This window comes from Tiliqua scincoides, chromosome 2, assembly GCF_035046505.1.
Source record: "Tiliqua scincoides isolate rTilSci1 chromosome 2, rTilSci1.hap2, whole genome shotgun sequence".
NCBI classification, from domain to species: Eukaryota; Metazoa; Chordata; class Lepidosauria; order Squamata; family Scincidae; genus Tiliqua; species Tiliqua scincoides.
This window is the reverse complement of record NC_089822.1, coordinates 234,513,646-234,538,411: the sequence shown is the minus strand read 5'-3', so window position 1 is coordinate 234,538,411 and position 24,766 is coordinate 234,513,646. Positions and strand designations below refer to the sequence as shown.

Sequence of the window (24,766 nt, the reverse complement as noted above, 5' to 3'; positions counted from 1 at the left end):
CCTTGGTTTAAGCTTAGATATAAACCCTAATGAGCCTTTGATTAAGAAAAAGATAAAACCAAGATGAAACACCACACTAATGCTTTTATAACTCAGTGTGACACTAGATTAATGATAAATTTCCTTTATACTGAAAAAATTAAGTCTTGTAATTAGCATGTTTATTGGTTCGATATTAAACATGCATCAGTAAGCACATATAATTCACCCTTGACAATAGTCAATCTCATGATATATTTAAATACAGAGCATGATTAAGTTGGGGGCTGCTTAAGAAGACAGTCAAAAATGATCACAAGGAAGAGCAGCATGTTGTCCTAATCGCCACTTTAACACAATATGAAGAATTTGTGACATAAGGCAAACTTTAATATCCTAGAAAATATGAAAGAAACTACAACAGCAAAGTTATGTTTCAACTGCCATTTAATATCAAATCAAAGCTATGAATCACACCTTGCATTAACAAAATGAAGAGCGTAACTGAGAATGCCAATCGCTCAATGCAAGCAATGAGATTGGGTTTTGTTTGGCCTAGCCAAACTTACACAAACTTCAGCAGGTATCCATAACCAAAAGTACTGCTTCAGGCAGCACACAATTTTAGTCTCAGTTGTAGGAATCCATTTGTTATACTATAAATAATTGTACATTGTTGCTAAACAAAAATGTGATTTATCACAGGAGAAACATCCATACACTGCTTGTATTTACATAAGAAACAGTGCTTAATGAAAAGCAAGATTAATATCCAGTGGGAAAATGTGGCCTAAACACATCAGTATATACTCAAATGACAACCTTTAAAAAAAACAACTGCTTAAACTGCATAGTTGGAAGGAAGTGGACGATTGCACCTTACAATGAATCATTTTGTATATTTTTGGTGGGCGAAAAATTTTGTAATTCCGCTGTAGTTCTTGTAAGCAACATGTCATGCCGTTTTTTTTAAACTTTGCATGAGAGAGCGTTCAGAAACTTTCAAGAGTACCCCAAGCGCACTGAATAAATTTCATGTCTCTGAAATACGACAGAAAACCTGTTCAAGAGTTTATATTTAACAAGTCTGAAAGGAGAAATTGGGAAAAGAGTGAAAAGAAGTAATATGGCTTTAAAAAATATTGGGCTTTTTTGCTCAGAATGTTCCATACACATGTAAGTAGAAGCAGTCTAAAATGGTTTTATTTTTTCATGAATGACAGTGTTGTCCTTAAAAAAGGGGTTGAAAGTGGTGTTATAGTGGTGTTATGTGTTTTTATTCCAAAATAGTATTTTAATCAATTTTAAAGTATTTTATTGAATGTAATCACTGTCATATAGGTGGTATATATGTTTATATGCCTGTGGCTGTCAGCAGGCATAGCCACAAGAATAAAAGGGCATAAAATAAGTCTCTCTCTCTCTCTGTCTCTCTCTCTCACACACACACACACACACAAAGAGCACAACTTCATTGTCAACTACTTGAATTACACTTACAGGAGCCATTTAAGATTTGCATGTTACTGGTAGGAACAACTACAGTGAACCTAAAGCTGCCAAACACATACAAGTTAAAACATTGCCAAATTAAAACATTGAGAAGACAGCAACTTGAACCCACCAAACTGAACATAGCATTGAATTGCTATGGAAACAAACTGGTCTTAAAGTGCAGGATAAAAACACACCAACATAGCAAGGAACCATTAAACATTTGCTTACTTGTCAGCAAATGTGATCGTGCAGTTCAGTTTCACTTTCCATAGGGTTCAATACACTTATCAGCATGGAGGGAGAGAATTCCTTCTCAAGTGTCTTTGGGGCCTGCGTTCATCTGATTGAGACCATTCTGACGGCATTGCATTTCTCTCCACCTGTCCTTTCCAATGGACCAAGGCACAGTTGCCTACTCACAAGTAAACATGCACTGTGGTTCAGTTTCACTTTCCCTAGGGCTCCATGCATTTTCCTTGGCAGCTTCTGAGCCAATTAAAGCAACAGAGCTCCGAAGAGTTAGGGGCTTAGAAACAGTCAGAAGCACTCGGGACAACCCACAGATGCTCCACAGTCACTTTAATAGGTACATGGAGGTGTTACTTTCTCTTTTGAACAGACTTTCCATGTATTACAAGAGAATAAGTATTTTTCTCCTACAAACTGTTTTTAACCAAGATTGAAAGGAATTTTGCCTGAAAATATCTGCATTACCTATTCAGAGAAAGTATACATATTTTTACACTCTGTGTGTTATTTTTTATAAGAGCTGCAAAAAGTGAAGTTGATGAAGTCACCAATATCAGGTACCAAAATCCCACAAAATAAACCATCTAGTCAGACATCCAATGTAGCAAGGATGATCCAACGTAGCAAGGATGTCTGTATCAGAAAAAAAGTACATGGAGGAACATGTACCTTGGATATATATCCTAGCTTTTTAGGCTGTTCTTTTTCTTCTTTACCCTGGATTTTAGTTCCATATTCCTGATCTGTCACATTAGTCCCCTCTACTACAGAAATAAAAGCATTAATATGTGAAATAAAGGAAGTTAGAGAGCCAGTGTGGCCTGGTGAAAAAGTTAGAGCCCAAGCCTATGCATGTCTACTCAAAAGTAAGTCCCATTATAATCAATGGGGCTTATTCCCAGGAAAGTGTGGCTAGGATTGTAACCTTAAACGGGAAAGACTTCAGCTGAAATCCCCACTAGACCACAAAACTCAAAGGCCATGTCCTTTTGCACAGTTTAATCTACCCTGTAACAGGATTGTTGGGAAAATAAAAGAGGCGTAAATAGAATAATGTATGCCACCATGAGCTCTTTGACGGACAAACAGAAGAAAGATATAATTTATAAAATCATCTGAATAGGGTCTTTTATATAATAAACCAAATAAATAGGAGTGATGTTAGCCCATTCTATTTTTTTTCCAACAGCAAAATCTCTATCTGTGGGTTACTATCAGCATGGCAGATTAAATGCCATGAGTAGAAACATATATAATTGTAAAATACAGCCACTATAGGTGCTATCCCTCAAACTGCATCATGCTTATCTACCTTCATCGTTAGAACAACCGAATGTATGAAACAGATTTTTTTATTTTATTAGTTTTCTTTCTGAAATTATTGCACTGAGTTAGTAAGGTTGCATGTGGCAGCATTTTTACACTTTGTTTGTAAATGACAAAATCCAACATTAAGAATAATTTTTTTTTTTATTAAAGTTAGGAGTGGAGAGTAAAGCATGTGTAAAAAAAACTTTATTAGCTCCTTAGTTCATGCACTTAAAAACCACGATCAAAATAAACACAGTATTGAATTTATTGAGTTTGCTCCTGCTAAATTTATGATCACGAATTTTCAAAATGTATTGACAAACAAGCCTGCCATAGAAAAGTACAGAAACCTTTGTAATTATGGAACTCTCCTGCAACTTCTCACCAGCCCTCCATTGCTCTTGCATGCTGGAGGCATTCTTTGCCCAGCCCCACCATCACACAAGGCAAGGAGTGAAGATTTCACACCCTACCTGTACATAAGAAGAGCCCTGCTGGGTCAGGCCAAAGGCCTATCTAGTTCAGCTTCCTGCAACTCACAGTGGCCCACCAGATACCTCGGGGGCACACAAGACAACAAAAGATCTGCATTCGGGTGCATTCTGGTGGTCACTTCTGGCAAATTTTATGCAGGAGAGGAATAGGGATTTGGGTGTACACTCTAGAGCAGGGGTGTCCAAACTTTGTGGCAGGAGGGCCACATCATCTCTTTGACGCTGTGTTGGGAGCCAGGAAAAGAAAGAATTTATACTTCAAATTTGAATAAATTTACATAAATGGAGATGGAACTCCATTGGAGATGGAACTTATTGGAGATGGAACTTATTGGAGATGGAACTTACATGAATGAATGAAGGTCTTGCAATAGCTCGAGGTCTATATAAGGCCTTGACTTTGCTACCCCTGCTGCATCACAGATGTGACACAGCAAGCAGTGGAGTGAGCTCTCATCTCACAGCTCATGTGAGAGGTCAAACAGTCGGCCGTCAGGCTGAGAGCAGTTGCATCAAACCAGCACGGGCTCCAGCAAGTCTCTGGAGGGCCAGGGGCTCATTAGAGACTGGGGGCTCCCTGAGGGTCGGATTGGGAGTCCTCAAGGGCCAAAAGTGGCCCCAGGGCCAGGGTTTGGGCACCCCTGCTCTGGAGGCAAACAGAAGTCAGTACCATTCGCTAGCGGCTAGCTGGTTGGCTCAGGGAGGCTGGTTTGTGAGCCTTCTGGACTGCAAAGTCAACAAAGTCTTTCTGGTTTAGGAGAGGTGGTACAGTCCAGCTTCCTTGATGCTTTGAGGTTGGTGTAGAGGAGCTCAGGCCATCAATTGACCATAGTTTTGAATCAGAGTGAGAATGCAAAAGGGGAATAGATGGTGGCTTACTGTCTCTTCTAGATTAGATGCCCACACTATGGGGGAAAGGACTGTGATGCTTGGCTCGTTACAGGACTGCTCAAGTTTGTGATTGGCTTCCAATAAAAACGGCCTAATTTATATCCCAAACAACTGGTCATCTGTGTTTGGGAGCACCATGGGCAATATTTGCTTGTTTAATAAACAGCTTGCTTATTTATGCTTGTTTGCTTATTACTTGTTGTTGGCATCCTTCAGTCTCAGAAGACTATGGTGTCACGCTCTGAATGGTGGTTCTGGAACAAAGTGTCCTGTCCAGTGCGCGAAGCCTGGGTAAAGTAGGTATGGAGGATAGGCTGTTACCCATGCAGCAAATCCCCCCTCTCCACGTCGCTGAAATGGTCCAATGGAAAGGCAGAGGCCAATATGGTTGGTTCCAGCAGCGTCGCAGGAGTTGCCAGAACGTGACTGTTCAGCCATGAACTGCCTCAGGGACTCCGGCTCCGGATTTTGCCTCGAGGTTGACTCCTGAAGCCTTTTCCATAACTGGATGTAGCCACAAGGCAGTGGAGGTTTGGGATCAGAGTTTTCCTTCTCTCAGATGAGCTGCCTTCCCAGGCTGACGAGTCCCATCTACCCGGTGGCTGTTTAGTCGCCTCTTATGACAAGTACAGCCAAACTGAGGGCCTATTCTTAACCCCAGCCCCCAGGGGAAGTAGCAAGCATACTTCCAAAAAAAGTCTATTACTTTGTACTGGACCCACTATGGATTTGGATACCACACTTTAAATCTCCTCTATGTATGTACTAAATTAGAAGTCATTTTATTGTATTCACATAGGTTGCCATCCCCTCCCTTTTAATTGTCACTTTGGGGGAATGGTCTTCGTTTCTTGCATTTGAGTTCCCAAACATGTTATCTTTTCCTTGAAAAGTACAGCTGCTGTAATGCAATAACCAACATAGGGAAAATGAAGTTGTTTTAGTACACCATTAATGTTTAAACTTTATAATACACACTTACTTTTAATGGACTGAAGAGTTCAGCTTTACTATTCTAACATTTTATTTTGAAAGAAATGACTCAGCTGCTGGTCTAATTTAGAAATTATAGATTATCATATATCCTTACCTCCAAAGCAGCCAGCAACGAAAAGCAGAAACATCTGTTTCCACAGTAACACCATCTTCAGCTTCCAGAAGTTAGAAGTCCTTGTCCAGACTCAAAAGAACAGCACACTTATTCTTCCACACAGAACCTTTAATCTGTTAAAACATGAATACACAAATAATTTAATCACAGGAGTCCCAGCATGGAAAGCAAGTTACCTGTCACATGAACTTTTAATAATGACAGATTGACAGTCCTTCAAAGCCACGGAAATTATTCTCTTTTCAATTCAGGCTCTGTAAAAAACCTATAATTGGAATGAGAGTATCATACACCATGCCAGCTAATAATCAAGTAATCTTATCGCTTTGGGAGGGCTGCCCTTGCTGTCGTTTCAATATACAGGGTCAGCATGTTCTAAAATCCACTTTATTAGTTCATACTGATGCCAAATGACTGCCTAAGGCTCAATATGAGCAGCCTGCTGTTGACTGTGGAAAACAGTACAAAGTTGGCTATAAAGCAAATCATCCAAGGCCACCCAATTTAGCCAAGAACGAGGCTACATTCCAATCTTGATTCTCTACTAACTCGTCTGTCTGCACTGGAGTTTAGCAGCTTCCTTAGCAACATAATGACTATGAAACGAACATAGGTGTGTATGCAAATTCATTCTCAAATCTGAAGGCAAAAAAAAGAAATACTGTACTATGGCATAAAACACTGTTCCCAGCACAACAATAGTTCAGTCAAGCAAACACTGGAATTTTAAAATGCACATCATAAAATGTATTCCATCAAACAACCTACTCGAGCTTTCCTAAGCTCAGGCCTAACTCCACAGAGAAATCACATAGGCACAACTGCAGATAACAGCTATAAACTCTTTCAGCTACAGACATGCGATAGATTTCTTTACTGCTCTCATGTGTTTGCAGGGTTTGTTTTGCTAGATTTAATTTCTATTATTTTTTTACCTTCAACCATCTTTAAGATGCGTCTTACCTTCACTCTGTTCAGTCCTAACAAAAGCACACAAGTGTTACCTTTATTCACCTACATAATCAAAGAATAGCAGTGATCAGGTCTCCCTGCTGGCAATAACAAACCTTCAAAGAGGATAATATGAAAAACAAACAGGGAAACTGAGCCCTCATCAGAATTTAATAAGTCCCAAACTCTAGCTTACATTAAATGCATGCAGAGGTCCTGCATTTTTATTTTAAAAACAACAGCTGCTGGAGTCTCTGATCAAGATCAAACCATATGTGTGGGGCAGGGTATTTCCCCCTTTCCCCCTGTGCTATGGTCCTGAGAAAAATCACAGTTGTGGAAGCTTGATTTTTGAATTGGGAAAGCCTCATCCACTAGTACCAATTGCAGCTTCTTCCCTAGGACTCAAGAAAGCTTTGAAGTGATAGTTCTAAATAAATAAAATACATTTTTATCCTGCCTTTCTGCCCATAATGAGGCACCCACAGTGGCTTAGAGAAGACATTAAGGTAATTTTTTTTTTAAAAAGTAACACACAATTAACTTTTCACTTATACCACAGTGACAAAGGCTTAGAAACCATCTCCCCATAAGCCATCCCAATGAACCTGATCAAGATTTCCTTCAGCAGCTATTTAGGTGAGGAAAGAATAGCAGGACAAAACTGAATATTTATATATGGGGGTAACGGTTTGGCCCCCAAGATAATAATAATAATAATAACAGGTATTTTAAACTGACTTGATATTTCAAGATATTTCAACTGACAGACTTGGGGAAAAGAAATCAAATTTGTAAATGCAAATACAAAATTTACTTGAAACTCAAACATCTCGCTATGGTACCTGGCTGGGAATATGCTAGTTCCATGACATAGTATCTGATACACTATTGATCATCATGTTCAAAAGAAACCATGTTGCTGCTTTGTTATATATAGTACATTTTTATATAGTTTCTTTTTACAACACAGGAAACCAAACCCGAATAAAGACCTATTATGTATCTTGTACTTGACTCCTTAACAATTACACAAATATTAAAAATATACTTGCTTTTATGACATGGAAGAGGCCCAATGTGGCTGCTTTCATAGATGTGAAATATTCTAAAATATCTATGGCCGAAAAGAGAGCACTTTTTTCTGGTTTTGCGGAAGTGAAACGCGATCACTCCACTTTCACTTCTGAAGCTGCTGGGAGCCCTGCAGAAGGTCGTGCCAGGCTCCCCGCACCCCCGGGAGGTTGCAAGAAGCTCTGGTAAGTACACCCAAGCCCCTGCAGCCCCCTGAGCAGAGCAATCCTGGGATTGTGCCACTGCTTCCTCCCTGCCTCCTAGCTGCCCCCGCCCCTTAAGGGGGCAGAGGCCCAGGCCCACAGGCTGGGGCATCATGACGCCCCAGTCTGAAAAGCCCTGGCCTAAACCTCTCCTTTAACCTGCCAAAGCACACACTAAGCAAGCTACATCAAGGATTCTCAAACTGGTGGGTTGTGACCCACCAGCCTGGGAAAGCACTGTCTCTTCCCCTTAAGGTGTAGGGAGTGGTGAAGGAAGAAACATGATCCCCAGGATCATGCCGCTGCCAAGGACAAGGGGGGTTTACACTTACCTAAGGCCAGCACCAGGCTCAAGGGGGGTGCAAGGAACCCCGCAGAGCCCTCTGCAGGTAAGGAAGTAAGGGAAAATGTTTTCCCTTACCCATAAATTCCTTGATCACCAATTGGGATCCTCAGGCCTGTCACAGCTGTTTAACAGGATCAGGTCCAAGAAGACAATGGAGACTCCAAAAGGGTTTGGTGTAAGCTCACATTGGCCCCATTCCTCCCCCAATCCACCCACCGCCACCCCATTCTGCTGACCCCACCAATGTTGGTGGGGCTTTTCCTTGCTGCCACCATTCATGCGGTCCTTCCTGCTGTCTGCGACAATGGTCCGGAAACACACAGCTATGTGCTTCATTTTAGAAATTTAGAACTCCAAAGTCCATTAGGGTATCACCTTGAGGTATCACCATACCATAAGGGTATCACCCATAAGGGATCACCATGAACTTCTCTCTCCACGTCTTTCTATCAGCAGGCAAACTGTACTGCAGTAAAAGAGAGGAAACCTTATAATTTCTTCTAATGTGAGGAATCTGTGCAATGATAAGAATATTTTACGAATTACTGTTTGCTCAGTTGTCATAAGTGCAAAACGAACAATAAGGAGGAAAGATGCTTAAGAGGCACTTTTTCAAGTGGGTGCTCCTCTTTTTAGCAGGGGGGAAGAGTAAGTGGCCAGCCTCACCCCAGCAGTGTCTTTTCTAGTGGCTGTCTGCTGGTGTTCTTTCGTCTCTTTTTAGACTGTGAGCCCTTTCGGGACAGGGAGCCATTTGTTTGATTTTCTCTGTAAACCACTTTGTGAACTTTATTCCCCATCAATCCAATGCTACTGGTGAAGCATACACTGCATACTATTTTGAGGGGAGGGGGAAGTGCAATCAGATGGCCAGAAAGAGTAAACGTATATACAGATTCAACCTTGTTATATACTGATTTTTTTGTACACGGATTTGAATCAACACAAATGGCCCCTGCAAATGAGAAGGAATGTGCTGATCCCTGGAGAAGGGGGAAAATTAACCCCTTAAAATGCTTTTCTTACTGTTGTAGAGATTTTTATCTCAACATGATGAGAAGGGCCCTTTAAATGACAGGAAAACAGTCCTGCACAGTAGTTGGAGAGAGGGCAGCCAGCTGACCATCCATCAATCATTCCAAGACCCCTCCCTCTCCAAGACCCCCTCCCTTCCCCTTGAACATGGGAAAGAAAGATAATCCCTTCTAAGGACCTGGAGAGGGATTGATTGGTGGATTGTTTTCTTAATGACTCTATCTTAACATCACAAAGGTCAGCAAGGCTGTTTTTAAATCACCTGTGGAAAGCGACTTTGTTTTTTAAATTGATTTGCTATAGTGCGATTTTTGCCATTCATGTGAGTTCTGGGAACGGAACCCTTGCAAATAATGAAACTCAACCTGTATTTACCAATGGGTAAATACCAACCTGTATTTACCAATGGGTCACCAATGGGTCTCCTTGGACATACACCACCTCTGTTTTGCTAGTGTAAGACCGAGACAGGTCCAGGCAGAGAACAGGGGCTAAGATCCAGCATGGGTGAATGCCACTGAGATATACCCCCTTCCTCCCCTGGTTTGGCCCATTCCCCACCCCTATCCACCCCCAAACAGCGCCTTCCACCATTTCACTTGCACCGGCAGAGCAACAGGCAGTTCTGGCATGCACACAGAGCCTACTGGTGTCTCTGCTGGCAGCTGTGTAGCACACAACAATGGCAAAATGTTTGAGCCATCATAAGGTGACTAACTGCAGAAGATTGCCAGATCTGCTACCCTATCTCGCACAATATAATCTTCAAGGCTGTAGAAACTATGACTAGTCAACAAGATACACTACACCTGCAATACTTACCATAATGTCTGATACACTAAAATTAAACTTGCAGGATACAGTTCACACTGGAGACACTAATAAAACAATTCTATCTCTAATTTTTTTAAGAAAGGAAAATATTTGTGTTTATGTTTCAGAAAGATGAATCTTACTACACGTTTCACTGGACTGATGCATTTTTGTTTGGATTTGGACAACCAAATTCTAATGTTTAAGCCTGCGGAGAGATAAATTCATTGTTTGATTTTCCTATTGACAGCTACTGTTTGCATGGCTTCCACAGGAAGAATCAATATATGTTTCAAATTAGTCATCAAGAACTGTGCTCATGATGCAAAACACATGTTGGTATAACAATAAGAAACCAACCTCTGTTTTTTTGAACTCTCGCTGTAGAATACTTGCTTTTCATTTTACAGTAGCAGCCATAAAATGTCTTGAGTTGGAGTATTAATAACCTTGCTGTTCAAATGCACTCAGGCACAATACCTTTCTATTTCTAAAAACTGCAAAGCATGTGCTGCAGCTCTCTTTGTACAACAGGGTCTGCTCTATAATATGCTGCAAGTGAACAAAAATTTCATCATTATTCAATTACCTGTTGAAGGAACTAGGGTGTTATCATAATGACACACAGGTCACGGGTATAGTAAGAGATATTACAAAAGCAAGAAAAAAATTACTTTTCCAATTATTTTTGGCATGATTATATAGCTCATGGAAATCTAGGCGTTTGAATCAGACTATTCAGTGACACAGTTTGAGGATTCTGCACTTTACTAAGCTTGTGTCATCTTCAAACACAAAAAGAGAAATTTCATATCCTCAGGAAGTAGATTATGAAAAAGAAACTTTAAAAAATCCATCAGCCTTAAAAGCTTGATGCTCTCTTTCCAAGCATACAGTTCAAAGTCAAACTGTACAACAATAAGCATCATCACAACAATGCATTTTGTTGTGAAGATTCAGCAGCATCTTCAGGATGTGGAGGCATCACAGATGCCTCTGAGGTACTAGAAAGGTCTAAAAAAAGATGAAAAATGGGGGAGAAGTCAGGGATTTTTAACTCTTGTCTTCAAATAACTTAAAATCAAAGCCCTCAAAAAAAGTTTGCTGCAGTAGATGGAAGTAGCATTTTTTTGTCCTGACTTTATTTCCTAAGTTTTATTCAGGTTCTTGAACAGAATAGCAACTGAACACTTGAAAGACCACAAAATAGTAGGTTAATGGGGATTGAAGTGCTACTCATCACTAGTGATACTGCTCTGCTGTTCAATAGATGCCTCTGATATTCAACACAGCCATGTTACACACAGCATTATGTGACACATGTACAAGGCCTTGTTCATAATAGGGTTTGCCCAAAGACAAGGATCTTCTCCTCCAACTGATCAGTAAACAAATAATTTGGCTTTGAATCAGCTCATTGGTCCATAAAGCTCACCTGATTTCCAAGAATGGGAAATTAAAGGGTTCAGATGATTCCCAACACTATACCTAGTCCATCAGGTTATATAGTGAGGAGTCACACATCTCATTTTGTGCCCAGGAACAATTTTGGAAGCACCTGAAGCTTGCCCATTCACCTCACTAGAAGTATGGATGCTGAAATCAGGAACCGGAAATATTCTAAGGACAGAGAAAGTACCCAAAGAAGCCACATAAGAGTTTCATTTGCCACTTGCATTTCAACATCCTTGCCAACCTCTGCTGCTGACACCTTCTTTCCCCCTCCTTCAGCTAGCTGATCAGTTTTGGGATTGTTTTTATGCCATGTACTCTTTCCTCTATTGTTTTGATTATTCACACTTTTAATAAACATCTTGTACTTTTATTGTTTACTCCTGTCTGGTCACAGTTGATTTGGGAGGGAGCAGGTTGCCACTTCTGCTACGGGCATCACCCCCAGATTTTGGGGCTCTCTGTTAACCTGGGAGGGAGATTTTCCCAAGAAAACTTCCTCCTCCTATCTACCACTGCGAGTGGCAATGAAAACTACCACTCCCCAGTCCAATGCCAGTTTACCTAGTAAGAAGGAAGAAACGGGGAAGGGAGTATCTACACTACCTGCTAGGCCAGTGATGGTGAACCTGTGACACAAATGTTAGAATGTTTTGGGTGACACACCAGCATTCAACACCCAACAACAACTGGGTTTGTTTTACATGTATTTCATTTATGTAATTATATTTGCCTTTTCTTTATATAATGCATAGCAACACACATGATCAGACTGTATTTTTTTAATGAATAAATATGTAATGAATTGTTTCTCTTTTGTTTGGGGGGGGGGCTGACACACCCGCAGTGTCAAGTTAGGCATTTTCTGAATTTTTGATACACTGAGCCCAAAAAGATCGCCAGCACTGCACTAGGCATTGCTTCCATTTTACCCTCTGCCTTCCTTTACAAAGGACATGCTTTGTGTCGTTCATGGCATACTCACACACCTCTCCCTGACTTTGGTTTTGGTTGTGGACAAAAGAACAGATATACCTTGCCACAAGGTCTTTCTGGAGCCCAGCCCATTCACTTCATAGGATAGGGGTTTGTATGCTGCAGTAACTGGATAGCCTGACGCAATTATAAGAAGTAGGAAAAATAAGTCTATTCTTTTAATCATTTGTAAAGGCCCTAGCACTGGAGCCAATGGACTGCAGATTTCTTCAATCTTGTTTAATGCCTGGGTTCCACAGGAACTCTTCATTGCTGAATCTTTCTGCTTAGTTCAGACATGTTATTATAGAACTGTCAAAACAAGAGCTCTCCTATTCTCCATGGAAGTTTGGCTGAAATATTATCGTCCAGCTATTGTTCTAGCATGGGCACTGAGGGGGTCATTTGTCTTTCTTCCTGCTCCCACTCCCAAAAAATGGTAGTGATGGGCCGAAGGTTTACATGTTTCTTATGAGTATTTCTGCCCACAGAGACCTCCATCTGTTTGAATCCACCTGCACTAGCATTTTCTTTCTTAATCCATCTTTCTTCTCCTGTCTGTTTAATCAGGGAAACCTGCATTTTCATTTATAATGAATGTTTTGAATATGCCAGATGACATCTGCATTTTAACATATCACTTGGTAACTATTTAAATTGGATCAAGAGCTTTCCATGGAACAGATAGGGGGTGACACCATAGATCAGTGGCACAACACATGCTTAGCATGCACAATTGCACATGCACATGCCTGGCATCTCAAGAAAGGGAAACAAAAAATTCCATCTGAACTCCCAAAAAACTACTCCTAGTCAGTCTTGAGCTACATGAACCAACAATTTAATTCGGTTTCCAAACCAAAGCTATATAGTTATATATTCTTAGCCAATTAAAGCTATCAGCCTATTTTAAAGCTTTACTTTATACACTATTAATTTCCCACATCCTCAAGTGGAGCACATCCCAACACACACAACTGGCCAAACTACAATTTTTTGTTGTTGTTTAAATTGTTTCTTTAGATTGTTTTGTGAGAATAAAAGAGTGAAGAGATACCCAGAAGGATGAGAAGATAAAAAAGCAGATAGAAGTTCTTTTGGCTTTTTAACACTCTAAGAAGAATGAATTTCAGCATAGAGAAGTTCTCTCACCCATTGACAAGTATAACCTGCCAAAATTTCCTCTAACAAAATAAATATTGGAAACCTATATCTGGTTGGATTCCAAGGAAGGCAGGAGGGACACGTTTTTTTAATGTTTTTTTTTTTTAAGGATTAAAAGAACAGAACTGGCTCCTGAATTATTGGAATAGGCAACATGTTCAGAGAGTGTCAAGAAAACACTTAATATTTTAATGTACAATGTGGTATTCAGTATTATTACTAAAGAAAAAATTATAGGAGCCTTGACCATCCTTGCATATCAGTCTAGAAAGATAGACAGCGACCCCTCCAGTTACAAACCTGCCATTAAGTATGATGGGGCAAACGTCCAAGGCGTGAGCCTCTAGGACCCTGCGGAAGCCTCTCTGAGACTCCTGACAGGGTTGGAAACTGTGCTTCCAGTTTCCCAGAAGCATAGTTTATAGTATCAGAGAATCTCAGAGAGGCTTCCCGATGCGGCCCTGGGTCACATGAGATTCTGTGAGCCTCGGATGAGTGGGGGAGAGTTGATTTTTGTGGGGGGTTGGCGACAGCCTGCGGGGGCTGGGGAGATCCACCGCTGTCCCCCCATATCTGCAGATCTGGTATCCACAGTTTCACTATCCACAGATCCAGGGGGCTGCACCCCCCTGCACCCATTAACATTATTTATTTACTTACTGCTAAGAAAATTTTTCTTCCTTTTACAGGTCACTATAAGCGTGAAAGCTTATAGTGATGCGCAGATAAGATTCAGGCAGCCTGAATGCTTGAAAGAGATTAGATCAAATGCTGTCAGGAAGCAGTTAACTTCCTGCTTCCTGTTAGCATTCAACCTAGTCTTTTCAAACATTCACACTGCACATCACTATAAGCTTGCATGCTTATAGAGACCTCTAAAAGAAAGAAATATCTTACCAGTAAGCAAATAAACAATGTTAATTGGCACAGGGAGGCCACGGAGATGTCCTGGTGTTAAGACAGGGTGCTCCAAACTGCAGCTCGTGGGCTGGATCTGTGCCCTGCCTTTTCCCTCTCCTGTGTGAATGGAGCTTACCAGTCTGTGGGGGACACTGCCATTATCGCTGCTGATCTCCCCCAATGTTCGCTTCGCCCCACCACTTCTGTGTTCTGCTGCCCCAGCAGGCTCTGCACCAGGATTTCCTGGCAGAAGTGGCATGAATGTGGAGGGGGATTGGAAGCAACAAAGGCAGTTTCCCTGGTGGAATGGTAAGCTCTGGTTGCACCAGAGAAGCTGTTTGCAGCCACTTCCAGTTTGGAGGCTGCTGTGTTAAGAAGAGAGTGATGTATGAGGGCTGAAATGGATAAACATGAGTTCCCCATATCTGCAGTTTCTGAATTTGGGGGGAGGGGGAGATGCTGAAACACATCCACCATGTATACGGGGGGGGGGGTGCCTGCACAGTCAGCCTGCATTTTGCCCATGACAGACTTGCATGAATCAAGTACACCTACTAGCCCCCCCCCCAAAAGACAGCAATAAGCAACAGTTTAAATAGTGCAGGCGATTCCACCAGCCATTTCACTTTGTTTATATCCCAAAACAAGCCTGAAATAAAAGAATGAAGCCACCGTTCCTTCAGTCATCTCAGTTCCCACAGTCTCTTGTAGTGTGATTTTTGTTATTTAGTTCACTATGGCAAGAATCATTATGAATGTCTAACAAATATTTGTGGCAAAAAAGGATAGTATATACTTTAGTTGGCTGAAGTAGTCCCAAGAGCTTATTTGCAACAGTAGAAATCACCAATATGTATGCATTGAGCCTCTCATGTACATATTGACAAGAGCTACTCTACTCCAAAGCAGCTGTAGTATCCTTTGGGATTTTTCCATCTGATAGGTGGAATGCAGGATATGGATGTCTTCTTTCTGGAATGAGGATAAGGATGAGGCCCATATGATAACCCCCAACCACATCTCAGTGGTATTCAGTCATATACTGTAGTAAAGTCCAGTGGTGAAAATCATTTCACAGGGACAAAAGTTTTTTTAAAAGGGGTCTTATTGAAGTCACAATCAATGATACTACAGCCTAAAGCAGATGTTCACACCTTGAAAGTTGAGCCGTCTTCAGACCAACTATCCACTTTTCTGACAAACGTTCGATCAGTGCCCAGAGCAACTAGCCTTCCTATTCCAAACCAAGTGTGCAGAGTATTTTTGCAGGCCCCTGTGACAATGACAAAGCCACTTACTCCCTTGCCCAGAATATTTTTCAGAAGACTGAAAACAATCAAATGCCTTGGTGTTAAGAGGAGAATGACGTATGAAGACTGAAATGGATAAACATAACCATCATCTCAAAGGAACAAAAATCCATACTGGCATTAGAAGAAGTTCAAGTGTCCATAGGGGAGACACACAGGGGAGACACACAGGGGAGACTCCATAGGGGAGTCCATAGGGAAGTATTTAGGGGAGAGGAGCAGCAGAAAAACTTGGACTCACTTGTGGAGGAAGATGCACCTGTCCTGTCTATTTTAACTGAAAGGTACAAATGGAAATGGGATGACATTCCTCTGGCCATTAAGCAGCCCTTGCTAGACCCGCACTGCCTTTATTTTTTTGAAGTTACTCTCAATAATTAGCTCTTGATTTTGAAAATTATAGACACTGTTGAAAGCCAAATTTTACAAATCGCAGTACAGTTGTGGCTGTGTAATTAAGTACTTGGCAATTTCCTTCTATCAAGGGATTGTTGTATTTTATTCACAACAGATGAGAAGTATGGCACTATCAAGCTAATAACACAAGGGAATGCTTTTTCACATATATGGGGATCTCAGGCACCTGAGAGAGTCTTTAATGTTTAACTAACCGTTTCTGCTAAATTAATTTATACTCCTCCCATAACGCCTTGCTTTTGATCAACTGTACCATTTTCTGTTTATAGAGACATTCATGACTTGTTTTATGCTTACTGCTAAATCTATCCACCAGCTCCCTCATTTTCACACGTAGTCCCAAGCTCTCTGCAGTATTGTTTCATATTTATTTCCCCTTCATTTCACCAGCTAAATGAACTCTTCCTTAAAATTATAAGTTGGGCTCTTTGAGTTGTAATATACTTGCTTTTCATTCTCTACAGAGTTTAATAAAATCATAACATAAATAGTAGGTCATATATGGTAGAAATTTAAATAGTACTTTTTGGTAACTACAGATATCAATCTCAGCAGCGTGATTCTGTCAATGTGCAGCTCCAGCAATAGCACTGGTTACCAGTCCATTTCCAAGCACTATTCAAAACTGCTGGTTTTGACTTTTAAAGCCCTATACAGGCCATGTCTTGTTATTCACTGCAGTTTCATTCCAGAACCCCCATCGGATAAAAAACATCAGTGGATACCAAATCAGTGGAAAAGTAGCTTTAAAGACCCACTTCCAGGTTTCTTACTCTTCCACTGTCACCCCAGAATGCACTGGTATTCACCCCATCTAGTGCAACATTCAGGCACTACAAGGGATAAATAATAGAATCTAGTAGAATGAAATAATTATTTAACAGTGCAAAATTAGGAAATTGGATTTTGTTGCTTTTTTCCTTGTTTCAATGCATTTAGAGGTGGACCTCAATATCAATGGTGAGTCAAATCAGTGGATACCAAAGTCCCACCTATACAGTTTGCAACCAAGTTATCTAAAGGACCACCTTCTGCCTTCTAAGGCAGTGGTTCCCAAACTGTGGGACGCTTTTTTTAAAAACTGTATCGGGACCATCTAGCTTTGCAAAACTAAAAAAAGCTTAACCTTACCAGCTAAACAAGACTCCCGCAGCCCCACTTCCCGCTCCCCACCTGTCTGCCCCTGGGGCCACCCACTGCGCCAGCCCATGGGTGCCAATGGATTGTGCCCTAAGACATTTTGACCAACCTGGTGAACTCAACTGGCATTATAATTATATTCCCTCCACTCCTTCCTCTTCCCCTCCCACCTTTGCCCGCCACCATGCAATTTCTGGATGACAGATTAAATGTCTGCTGGGCTGGGTCTCTCTTGCTGAGAATCCAGCTGAGAGAGAAAAACAGCAGGCAGCCCCACAGATACTAATATTTTGCAAACATTTGTCTTCCATTGAGATGAATCTTAGAATTATATTCAATATTTATATATCATTTTATATAATTGACCTGATCTGGCTGGCCCCCAGAGCAAGACTGAATGCTGAGCTCCTGCAGTTGAAAGTTGAGGACTCATTTGGTGACTCATATCCGAACAACAAAGGATAGTTTTAGAGCCATTATTTCTGGCCTGAGTACACAAATGAACTCTTCCTTATTATTACGAACTAGAAAATTCAACTGCCATGAATAGAGATCAGTGGTTCCCAAACTGTGGATCAAGACCCACCAGAAGGCCATGACATGATTTTTGGTGGGTCGTGAAACTGAGAAGCTGATAAACTGAGAAGCTAATAAGAAAAATGTATTGAGTCCTATGGAAAACAAAACTCTCAAGCAGTCAAATGTGCCTCAGCTCTTGCTGAAGTCCAGGCAAAGGGGAATGCCCTGAACTTCTGAATGCGGAGCAAAACAAATACTCCAGAATGTGGTCCCTCCACCATAATAAAAAAGAATAAAAACAGGGGCTTGAGCAGCCGGTAAGGTAAAACCTTTTTTTTAAGTCTTATAAAAGAAGGGGGGTCCTGACAGATAGTCCTTTTAAAAAGTGAGTCCCGGTGCTAAAAAGTTCGGGAACCACTGGTAGAGATGTCCTGATCCCTTCCCCCCATGTTCAGTTTCCATATTTTAATTGGTGTAAGAACGGTCCAAATATATTCCAAAGCAGCTCAAATGCTAACTTAAAGTTTTCATTTCCTCTCTATGTGTTCAGATACCAATTTTCTTTGCCCCAGGTTAGGGCTACTTCTTCCTAGAATTAGCCCAGTTCATTTGCTCATGTCAAAGTTGTGACATCTGAAAATTAGAGAGTGATTGCACACTCATCATGTATGTGGTATCACTCAGAGAAAACAAAACCTTAATTTGCTTTCTCCTTCATTTCCACAAATGATTCCACCTAATCAGATAACCAGTTGCTGTCATGCTACACTAAAACACTCCTCCCCTTTCAATAACATTGTCCCTACAACAAATCAACAAAGGGGGCTTTTTTTGATGCTGCTGGTGAAAATACTGATTGCCTTCTCTTTTGGCTTAGCCCAACTAGGTTCAGCCCTAACATGATGTATGAACTAGATTAAATGATGACATATGCAAATAGTTTTAACACATGAAGTATTCTGCAAGAGTTATGGAACCTAATTCAATACAATAGCAAGTACAATTTAAATGTTTATGGAAACAATTTGCTAGTTGTGATATAAAAAAGGGCAATGCTAATTGCATACCAAATGCAATTGCATTAATGTTCATTTATACCAAAAAACAGGAGTTTTTTGGTATAAATTTATACCAAAAAACAGGAGTTATATATGTTGGGGGCTTTCTGCATAATGCAAAAAAATTTTTTAGAAAAATTATTCAAGGCCTTCACATTTCAGTGCAATTAGATTAAGTAATCTGATATTTTTTTCAGATAGTATTTATCTAGTCAAGTTGGCACTTAGTTGAATCATGGATTCACTTTCCAGTTCTAGGATTTTATTATTATATATATTACCAACCTTTCATTCAATGGACACAGCTTAAAATACTTCACTGATACTATAAACCACATCAGGAAACTTTATCCACCTTCCGTTGATGTAAATTACAAACTCTGATGGATCATTGGTCAAAAAGAATGTCCTAAGGCTCTTGGTAACCATCATTCTGTTTACCACCTTTACTAGAACAGCTGATGTATGGATAATTAACTTTTAAATACCTTTTCTCTTCTTCTACTGTCCTAGTTTGTTAAGCAACAATGATGGTCATTCATGGTGAGATTATGGCTTTCAACTCTAGCGTGGTATTACATTTTTTCAAATTAATTCTTTGTTCTAACTTGATTACATCAGTACCAGAAAAAGGATACTTTTTATCTTTCCCATTCAGACAGACAGACACATAGACACACACACACAGCACTAAAATGCTCAAGTGGAACCCCAAACTGATCCTATAGTGAGAGAGTCATATAAATACCATGGGACCAGTTGAGGACCATCTATCTCCATATGAATCTGCCAGGTCTATTATCCTGGCAATACTATCCACATTTACCTGAGAGTAAGCCCACTGCCACAAATTTGGAACACCCTCTCCAATGAAATTTGATGGGCTTCTTCATTTTCAAGTATAGATTGAAAACATATTTTTAACAAGTTCTTTCCAACTGTTGTTTTTGATCAGCTAAAGCTACCTTTTTTTCTGATGCCGGTGGCCCAAGTACCTAACCTCCATACTACAAGCACAAGATATATAATTATATATCCTTTCATGGTATTTCCTTGCATCCATTTCTATCTACTGCCTCTGTTGTCTCATCTGTGTCTCTTTTAGATCTGCCTGCTATTTGGTGCTATATGTTTTCACTATAAAGTACCATGTACACAAATTGTACTATATAAAATAATAATTATTCTAGGTCTTATGATTGCTACTCTATCTGCTGCATTTAGCAATGAGGCCATAAGAATAAAGCAGTAACTCCTATTTACTTGGAGGGACTTCCTAGATACACAGAAGTATGCACCTTTGTGAATTAAGAAAGATTTAAACAGCACAAGGCACAGCAAGAAACCCATTCTCAGTCATAAGCATCTGCAGAAACCAAAACGTGAATATTTTTGTTTGCTTTTAACTGTGTGAGATCTTCTTTAGGAGAATCTGACATGAAAGACAGTTTATTTAAAAAGTTTTATATCCTGCCTCTCCTATGCCAAAGCTCATTTAAATAAAATGATGCCCAGTCCCCAAAGAATTGTGGAGGAGGAAGTTTTTGCTACTTGAGGTAAGGAGGGGAAAATGGAGCCACATCACAGGAAAATGTGGTTAAAAGGGATAAGGTCACAGCTAACAGTAAGGATTCCAAGTGCATTTCTCCTCCATATGCACTGTCTAATAAACTACCTTCTACCCACTGAAAATTAGGCAGAAGGCCATGTATGTTGCTTTCCAACTGGTTTACAGTTGAGTGTTTTTTTTTGCTCTTGTCTACTATAGGCTGGTCAAAACAGACAGGTGAAATATGGGATAGGGATTTAGAATAAGGATTGATATGTACCTTATGGTAAGTGGATTGGTCAATATGTGGCCAGAACCCAGCTCCAGAATTTGTTCCAGAGGAACTGGGAACTGGCTGGGAACCTTTTGGTCAAAGATAGTGAAGTCCATGGTAGGTATGTGCAAACTCCTGATTTTAGAAGTAGGCTATCTCAGAATGCAGATGCCAGAAGCAGAGGAGGGCACCAGGGCACAGGTTGTGTCTTGTCTTGTGTGCTCCCTGGAACACTTGGTGGGCCACTGTGAGATACAGAAAGCTGGACTAGATGGACCTTTGGCCTGGTCCAGCGGGGCTCTTCTTATGTTCCATCTTAAAGGCTGCTCAGCTTGAGGGAGGCAGTGTAATCCAAAATTTCCTCAACCCCCTTTCTAGGGGTTGCCATAGATAAGCACAGATTGTCAGTGACCGGCTACTGCCACTTTCTGGAGCAATTGTTGAGCTCCACGTTCACTGGATCAGGACCATTCTGGTGGTCTTGCATTCCATTCACCTGGCCATCAACAGGAGCCAAGGCGTGTTTGCCTACTCCCAAGTAAATACGCATGTGTGTCTTAGTTTCATTTTCCATGGGGCTCAATACGTTCTCCTTGTCAAGGGGGAGAGGGAGACTTCCTTCTTGAGTGTTTTTGCCATTCAAAGTGGACTCGGGCACCCTCACCTACTCATGAGTAAATGGGTACGTCTGGCTCAGTTTCATGTGACTCACTTTTCATCTGGCTCAGTACATTTTCCTTGTCAGCTACCTGCTCCTCAGGTTCACAACCCACCAACAATCAGGTCCAACCCAGAGTATGGGAAACACTGAAATAGAGGATTAAACAGTAGCTGGTTGTCTCCTCCAAATAAGGAACACAAATTAAAAAGAAGTGGAACATCAAGAGAGTTAGGACCTGGTGAAGACTACATATATTAATTTTTTAAAAAATATGGCCCATTTATAATCCAAACCACTTGTATCTTTTATTACTGGGGCGCGGGGGGGGGGAGGGTAGGCATTTTTGAAGACATAGAGCAAATGAGAGAATGAAGGAAAAACTGGAAAACACCAGAAACACTGGAAAATGGGGGGGGGGAGTAGAGGGATTACACAAGCTAAGGTAAGTATCCTCAAAAAGGGAACCGAGTTGGGGTTGGAATGCATGCTGAGAGTTTTAAAACACATCTCTGAAGTCTTTTAAGTCTTCTCTTCCAATTATAATTTTATTTTCGAACACCAAAAATTAACAAGTACAAGCTCAGAAAGCTAGAAATAGAAATTAAAATAAAAGTAGAAATAAAAATGAAAACAGATATTGAGAGTTGTGTAGCGAATGGGGAGTTCTGAATCTACACTTCTTGTTAACAAGATCACATAACATATTAGGTATCATATCTTAAGCAGTCTATTGGTTATGTCTAAGATAATTGATGTATAGATACATTTTCAACAACAGAGAAAAAAATTATCTACACATCAGATTCATAATTCATTAAAAAGTTGCTGGACCATTCTCAGACCCACAAAATCTGAAGAAGGAATTGCAACATGTGCAACAAGTTCTGCAATGCAATGGGTATACCACATATGATTACAACAATGTTATGAGACAATGCAGATGACATAAAAATGCTAAGATGTCACCTGCATATAAAGGCAATGCTATACTTCCTTACATCAAAGACACAACAGACAAGATCAGTAATATTCTCCATAAAGCAAATTTCAGACCAATCTTCATGACAACTATCAAGGTCCAGCAACTTCTTAGAAATCCTAAGGATAGGAGACAACAGCTAGATACACCTGCCATGTATAGGATACCCTGTAATCGTGTCTACATAGGCACCACCAAATGTTCTATAAAAACCAGACTTGCAGAACATGAGAGGTACTGCCGTTTAATGCACCCAGATCAATCAGCAATAGCACAGCATACAATAGAAACAGGTCATCAAATAAATTTCAAGGCAACAAAGGTTCTTTCCAATAATAGATTTTATTTCCCAAAACTTTACAGAAAAGCAACAGAAATATTTAAACATCCCCAAAATATCAACAGAAAAGAAGAGGCTCTACATCAGGGGTGTCAAACATAAGGCCCGGGGGCTGGATGCAGCCCACGGAAGCATTTTATACGGCCCTCAGGCTCTCAGCTGCTGAGCAGTGCTGAGGTGTTACTGCTATATGGACAGCCCACATGAAAATTGGGTTCTCCCATCTTGAAATATGATCAAGATTTGTATATTTTCTCTTCTGTCATTTGCAGCTAATGAGTTCTTGAGTGAAAAAGGGGCTTATTTTTGGTTATGACCTGATTAATGATATCATTTCCTGCCTAATGACACCACTTCCAGTCCTCAGCAGGCACCAGGAAAGCTGTTCAGCCCTTGGTATGAAACGAGTTTGACACCCCTGCTCTACATATTAGCAATACCAGACTTCCAGTCCTAAAAAGAACAGGCATTAAAGAATTTTATAAGGAAGAGGTTTCCAGCAGGGATGGGATACTGTGATTAGGTTGAGTTTGCTTTAAGAATGCAGCAGTAAAAAAAACAAAAACTAAGCATCTGGATGGTACTGATTTTTAACTGCTGTTTCTGACTTGCTCTCTAGCAACATGGCCTGTCTAGACACATTTCGCTGAGGAAGTTCTGAAAAAGTTACATAACGAAACATTGAACTTTTTAACACAGATTTTAAATCTTTAACACAACCATGGTCTTCCCACCTGAATAAAGATATGTTAAATTGTTGGGTTATTGCTGGCCATGAAACATACATACTTTCAAACTCTTTCTGAATCCAAACATCGAGTTCTCAACATTGATATCTCATGGCCAACATTTCTTGCCCATTGTATCGTAACCTTCTTAAGCTGTTCCTCTTTTGTCTCATATTTTAACAATAACTTATACATTTTAGGAGTAACTTGTTGTTCTTCTAAACTTGTTGTTCCAAAACCAAGGCCCAGGGACCCCCAATCTGGCCCGTGTGGTGCCCCCAGTCTCCAATGAACCTCTGGCCCTCTAAAGACTTGCTAGACATGACTACTGGCCCGACATGACTGCTCTCAGTGTGAGGGCGACTGTTCAACCTCTTGTGTGAGCTGCAAGCCAAAGGCTCCCTCCACTGCTTGCTGTTTCACATCTGTGAAAACAGTAGCAGCAAAGAAAAGGCTGGCCTTGCTTTGTGCAAGGCCTTTTATAGGCCTTGAGCTATTGCAAGACCTTCATTCATTCATATAAGTTCCAAAAACAATTGATTTACATTTAAATTTATTTAAATTTTAAATGTAAATCAATACTTTTTTTCCCAACACAGTGTAAGAGAGATGATGTGGCCCACCTGCTAAAAAGTTTGGACACCCTTTGTTAAATAGCGGGTCCATGTGAATAAAGGAAGGCATAGAGGTAACAGCTCAACACATTTGTTTCATCTTCAAAACGGAACCTGGCAATGAAAACACAAGGAAAACACTGCTGGCTTTATACCCCTTAGCTCCGCCCAGATTCCCCACAATTGGTGCTGTTGAAACACTAGAAGGCCAATCAGACAATAGGATTTCAATCCACCACCCGATTGGCCAGCCATAAGACTGGGCCAATCAGTTATGCAGTATTTTGATCCTGTATAACTTGCATACCTAACACCCTTGTTCTAAACAGAGTTGACTATCTAACAGCCATATATTTTCCATATAAAAGCCATATATTTTCTTATCCATTTTGAATCTCTCCAAAAGCTGTATATACTGAAACCACTGACAACTAAATCCTTCCTCTAATAGCCTACCTCTTGTCTTCATCCTGTATTCCGCTTGTGTAAAAATCATTAATTTTCTATATAATAACTAAGTTTCTGTCAGACCTATATGATGACCCAAAAAAAGTAGGATTGGGTACAGATCTGTAACATTTCCCCAAATGCAGTTACATACCATGGTAGCATCAAGGCAAATATATTAAAAATAAAATATTGAAATGAATGGGAACCCACCTAAATTGGCCCACCTAGTGGGTCCTGATCCACACTTTGAGAAACACTGACTTAAGGGAATTGTAAACCATCCCA

General features: G+C 40.4%; 1 protein-coding gene across 1 annotated transcript in view; it reads right to left on the bottom strand.

Annotated features, from left to right (window-relative positions):
- Window positions 1–24,766, bottom strand: part of LOC136642018 (contactin-3-like) — a 230,282-nt gene that overhangs the window by 173,284 nt on the left and 32,232 nt on the right. Inside the window, exon 2 of the mRNA XM_066618182.1 lies at window positions 5,512–5,645. Coding sequence (XP_066474279.1) covers window positions 5,512–5,566 — 55 coding nt within the window. The 5' untranslated portion in view covers window positions 5,567–5,645. The remainder of the gene's footprint in view (window positions 1–5,511; window positions 5,646–24,766) is intronic.